Source organism: Solanum pennellii, chromosome 11 (genome assembly GCF_001406875.1).
Source record: "Solanum pennellii chromosome 11, SPENNV200".
Taxonomy (NCBI): domain Eukaryota; kingdom Viridiplantae; phylum Streptophyta; class Magnoliopsida; order Solanales; family Solanaceae; genus Solanum; species Solanum pennellii.
Genome location: NC_028647.1, coordinates 40,318,772 through 40,324,934, shown reverse-complemented (window position 1 = coordinate 40,324,934; position 6,163 = coordinate 40,318,772). Strand labels below are relative to the sequence as shown.

The 6,163-nt window shown below is 31.0% G+C and overlaps 1 protein-coding gene across 4 annotated transcripts in view; it reads right to left on the bottom strand.

Moving 5' to 3' along the window:
* LOC107004822 (pentatricopeptide repeat-containing protein At1g10910, chloroplastic) overlaps window positions 1–3,310 on the bottom strand; it is a 30,385-nt gene extending 27,075 nt beyond the window's left edge. Inside the window, exons 1-3 of one of the 4 annotated variants that reach the window (XR_001454788.2) lie at window positions 2,956–3,310; window positions 2,653–2,737; window positions 389–652 (exon numbers count right to left, since the gene is read on the bottom strand). Coding sequence is in view for 3 of the 4 variants with exons in the window: in XM_015203192.2 (XP_015058678.1) it covers window positions 389–652; window positions 2,653–2,737; window positions 2,956–3,197 (591 nt within the window). In the remaining variant the exon portion in view is untranslated. The remainder of the gene's footprint in view (window positions 1–388; window positions 653–2,652; window positions 2,738–2,955) is intronic. The other 3 variants (XM_015203192.2, XM_015203193.2, XM_027912964.1) reach the window with 3 other exon arrangements.
* Window positions 3,311–6,163: the final 2,853 nt, after the last annotated feature.

The following is a 6,163-nucleotide window of genomic DNA, read 5'->3' as shown; positions in this document are numbered from 1 at the left end:
CCACCCCTACCCCCACCACCACCCCAAAAAAAATTATTTTTAAAAAATATTTTCAATTTCATAAATTATTTTCTACTCTAGTAAAAATAAAAGATGTTCCTCAAAAACATTTTTCATTCATAAATCAAACACTAAAATCATTCCCAGAAAATATTTTCTACTCACTCACCAACCAAACATGAGAAAATAAGTCCAAAATCTACTTGTTTTCCAGGAAAACATTTTCTAGGAAAACATTTTCCATGGAAAACATTTTCCTTCATACCAAACACACCCAAACAGTTCTATGTTTTCTATGCCAATTCTTTGATTCAACAACTCTATTTAACATAACTAGGTGACTATAACTGCTAGAAGTAGGAATGATTTCTATTTGGAACCAGCGTACCGTGCTATATGTGAATACATCTGGTACTAAACCATCTCGCTTCATTTGAGTAAACAGTTTGAGACTGCTCTCCGATTTTCCGTTTTTTATCAGGGAACTAAGAAATGCATTACAGACTGAGACATTAAACTTTATCGACCTATCTTTGATGTCTCTGTACATTTCTACAGCATCAACACAACTGAGGCTCTTCCCCATGAACTTTACATAACTACTGTATGATGCAACATTGATCTTCTGATTCTGCTGCATCCATTCAAACACCTGTGTAATACCACAAATACGAAATAGAACAATAAATTGAAATAACTTTCATGTAGGCAAATATCATATGCCAAATCTGAACGATTTCATGTCTATTTAAACACAAAAGGATACATAATACTAGGACATTCAAATAATAAAAATGTTTAAAAATTGGCATTAAGAATATTGTATTCAATTAGGGAGATATTGTGTAGATTTCTGTCCTAGTTCTGAATAGGTGTATGTACTATTTAAAAACCCCATTGGAGAATACATTCTGCATTTTTTTGTAATAAATCTTTCAAATGGTATCACAGCATTATTAAGAAACTAGTCAGCGTGCCAACTGCCCATCCAAAGATCTTGCCTTTCCTAGGTGTTGTGCACAAACCAACACCATCAGAAGGACTGGATTTCTGACGACCAGCCAGTCGTTCGGAGTTTTAGAACCCTCTTTCCCTATTTGACACTTTCTGTGGGTTCTTGTGGTGATTTATGACTTGCAGATTTGTGTGGCACAGGTCCCCAAGGGGCTTGGGAGATTTTGGAGCACTTGAATCTAAACTAGAGGTTTACCGTTCATAGAGTTGACCAAAGCCAAAATTTGTATTTATCGGACTTAGATTTGTGGCTTAAAGGTTCTTATGGACGTATGATGATTTTGGACTTCTACCTATATTCGGGGACTGGGACCTGAGGGGGTTCGGATGAGTTTCAGATGCGAAATCCCATTTCAACATCACCAAATTTTATTTTCTTTTTTCCAGCAGTGTTTTTTCTTCGCTTTCGCGAGTCAAGGTGTCGCATTCATGGAGTCTTGGGCCACAACTGTTATCAAACTGATAATCTCATAACTTATGTTTCCTTTCAGTCCCTTGGACCTTGAGTCATTGGATCAAGATCCTCCAATCATGTTTCATAAAAAATCTCTTTACTCTTTCATTTCTTATCATCAATCTCTGCCTATTGTCATATTGATCAATGGTTCACAAAACCATGGCACTTGCTGTAGGCCATGTTATCCTGTTTCCCTCCATGACTTTAAACTCAATTAGTTATGCTCCCAGTTATCATTTCAATCATATATTCATAGGACAAGGCAATATGAATGTTCTATCATGTTCCATCAGTACTAAAAGGGGTTATACAATATTCCCAGTGTGGAAGTAGGCCAACATTTCTATTGGCAAATAGGGGGTTTCCAAGTACAATGACCAAGTACTTGTTACCTCTTGGTTGTAATTGCTATCTTATTAGGTTCGACCACTATAGTTGTTCTGAACCCACAAACCATTCCGAGCGGCGGTGAGACTTTCTTTGAATATGTTCTTGAATCCATACGAGATATGAGTAGAACTCAAATTGGAGAAGAAAATGGGCCCTGGGTTCCATTATTGCCCTATGTTTTTATTTACCTTTGTTTCTAATTGGTCAAGATCACACTTGTAACCCAAGTCGATACGCGAGGTTTATCCATCGTGAGATACTCACGAAATACATGCAGGATCATCATTAGGACCATCATACTTGCCAACCATCGATGAACTGACATACTTCGATTGAGATCATGAACGATACTCTTCAAATATATGTGATCAAGACATCAAGTTCCTACATGGTAGATATAAGTTTCTCAAGCTTTTCTCTAGTGTCCCAACAATTCCACATACCAACTGCACTTTAATGCTGCCTATCAGATAGAAATGTTGCAAGATGCGCAAACAAAAAAGCTAATAGCTGATATTACTGATTAGATGACCTAACCATGAGACGGATTATACAATAAAACATCATTTTTTTATAACGGGGATGTTCAGACCATCTTGTGCACACATTGATTAATACAACAAAATACAAAGATATCACCTAGTGTTTTTGTCTCTGTTAAGATTTGAATTTAAAAACTCATGGTTCTCGTGGCACTTCATTGACCACTAGGCCACACCCTTGGCTGCTTGTACATTGGGACATCATTATTAGCAAAGAAAAAAAAAACTTGATAGGTTTGCTGACAGAACCTGATAAAGCTCCGGTCTTCTATTTAGCTTCCCAAAATAGCGCAAAATCACATTCATATCTTGTACTTTAAGTGTATCACCATGCCTGAAAGGAGCTAATACAAATGAACCATGGATGTTCTAAAGGTTCCGAAGAAGGTTGTAAATACCCAGAAAATGAGGTATCCACTTTCAGAGTCGAAGCACATACAAAAACCAACACCACTTAGATACTAAAAGCAACTACAATTTCAACCATAAATTTCGAAAATAGCCATTTCAAGGTATCGAATAATTGAGGATTAGAGTTTGTTAATTCGAAACCTTGCAAGAGCAGAAGCCAAGTCAGATGAGTCCTGAATATGAAGAATTGTTGACTGTCTATCAGTACGGGAAGCAGGAAACTGATTTGGAGAGACATAATCCGTGAGCACATACTGAAATTCGCCTTGCTTACAACAATTTGTAGTTACGACAGAGGTCGAACACCGAAACTTGTGACTGCGTCTGTTTCTGTTGGAAAGAGTTGCTAAACCACAAAAGAATGAAGGTGATGAAAGAGCCATTATCGACCCAGATACAACAAACCACCAATTTTTCAATACCCACTTGATAAACCTTTTCCTTTTTTCGACTTCTTTCTTTTATCTTAATAGAGATTTTGAATAAAGTGTGACATTAAAGGGTCGAAATTAAATCAAAGAAATAATTGTATAGAATGAAAAATTGATAATATAAAATAAATAGCGTAACTTACATAAATATGTTATGTCAATAAAATATTTATCATCTATGACAGCATAATTTTTCTAATGATTATAATATTCTTTTAGATTTGCTTGTGTGCCCTTGTTTCTCTTTCTCCTTTATTTCTTTTCATTTTACTTCTTCTTCTTCTCTTTCTGTCATTCTTTATCTTTCTGCTCCTCTTCTTCTTTTTATTGAAATTTTCATTTAAAGAACTTTCCTCAAATCAATTTATATTCATATTTCACTATGTTTTTCCAAATCACGACGAGTAGAGGAACATAAAGACCAAAAATTTGTACAAAATTATATTTTCAAGCAGAAATTTCAAATCTCTAAAATCATAACAGCAAGAGTTCACCATTGATGATCATTATAAAGTTTCAAATTTTGAATTCATTATTTGAATTTTTACGAATTTATAGTTTCGATAGGTTGTTCTACAAATAATTGAAAATGACTTTTGGAGTTTCTATCTCAATTTTAACAAGGTTTGGTTAAGTTTATACAATTGATTTTAGAAGAAACATTATATTAAAACTCGAAAAAGGTGAAGTTTACGAAACTGTGTGGCAATTGCATTAAAGTTGTATTAGATATGTTTCATAATTGTATTAAATTTGCATTAAAATAATTTAAGTAACATTTATAACACAGGCACAATATATTTGTAATAAAATATTGCATACATCGCTCTTTTTCTTTGCGATACAAATCAAAATAATTTATAATATATATAGTACATGTTTTATTATGAAAAGTACATTTATAATACATATTGCACACTTCACTTCTTTCTTAGTGATACCATCAAAAATAATTTAGGTAACACACTATTAATACATTTATAAGACACACACAATACATTTTTAATGGTTATTGCAGTCGTCACTCATTTTTTAGTGATATAAATTAAAATAATTTACAAGACATATAATATAAATTTTATTCGTGAACGATACATTTTTAATACATATTGCAAACATTACTCATGTTCGTAGTGATACAAATCAAAATAATTTGTAAGACACATATACTTCATGTTTTATTCATGAATAATATAAGTTTAATTCAGTATTTTCGATCCTTCTTAATTTTCTCTTCTTATTCAACTTTAATATTATGTAATACACTTTTAATGCAAATTTAATTCATTTTGAAGTTTATTGGTTGATTTGTTACTATTGGATTACTTGTTAAATTCATTATTGATACAAGTTTAATTCACTTCTGTAGCCAATGTGGTCTTTTATTAGTTACATCCTTTATTTATGCTTGATTTTTTCTTCTAATTCAACTTTAATATTTGTGTAATACAAGTTTAATTCATTTTGCAGTTGATTTGTTGATTTGTTACTATGAGATTACTTGTTTAATTCATTATTGATATACGTTTAATTCACTATATAGATCATTGACTAGTTTATTAGTGATGTTTTTTTTTTCATGCTTAATTCTCTCTTCTAATTCAACTTTAATATTTGTGTAATACACTTTTAGTACAAGTTTAATTCATTTTGCATGTTATTGATTGATAGATTTTGTACTCGTGTTTGGTTCTATTCTAATTTAACTTTAATATTTATGTAATACATTTTTAAATGAAGTTTAATTCATTTTATTGTTTATTATATATCTTCATTTGTTACAAATATGAACAATATCTTTAAATATCACTTTTCTCTTACGAATTCACCTTTATATTTGAGGAAGTATAGACCATAAAGATGACATCATATCTTCAAATCTCTATTTATTTAAACTTTCATATCTTCATATATACTAAAATCTACAAATTCTCATCAAGTATAAATGCAATTATTTATACGAAAAAGGGCCTAAAATACCCTTAAAGTATTGAAAATGGTACAAAATTACCCTCAATCCACCTATTGGCTCCAAAATACCCTTCTCACCCACCTATTGGGTCCAAAATACCCTTGTCATCCACCTTTTGGTTCAAAATTGACCACTTATTTAACGGTTTTATATTTAAACTATTTAAATATTTTTTAAAATACGTGGTGCTCAACTATTTGTTATAATTTAACTTATTAGTATAATTTATAAATCAATCCATTACCCACCAATTACTAATTAAATTTCTCTTAATAAACCCATCACATTATTAATGCAAGCTACTGCCAATTGAGTGTTTTTGAAAATTATAGAAGTAAATTATCATACATTCAAGTGGCTAAATAAAAATCACCGATAAACTTAAAAGTCTGACTATGTTCATCTTAATTATTCTTACGTCACAATTATGTGATGTTACTTCATAGGTAACTTTTTTCAAAATAATATATTAAAGGTTTTAAAACAAATCATAAATATTTATAAAATTATATTTTAAAAACGTGCATGAATTAATTCGGGATGTATTACTTGTTTACCTTTAATCATAAATTTCTAATTCAATTTTGAAAGAAAGTGTCCTCCTAAATAAGCGGCTCAACCTAAATTTAATTGGGGTTTTGATTCGGAATCGAATAATTTTGGATGTCATTTTTCAGGAATCTATAATTTCATCGTGTTTTAGTAGTGTTTATGACAATTTTGATATTATAATTGGATTATTAATTGAGTGAGGTTTAGTTAGTAATGAGTGGGTAGTGGGTTGGTTTATAAATTATATTAATAAATTAAAATTATAATCAATAGTTGAACGCCAAGTATTTTAAAAAATATTTAAAGAGTTTAATTTTAAAACAATTAAAAAAGTGGTTAATTTTGAACCCAAAGGTGGATGACAAGGGTATTTTAGAGCCAATAGGTGGATAAA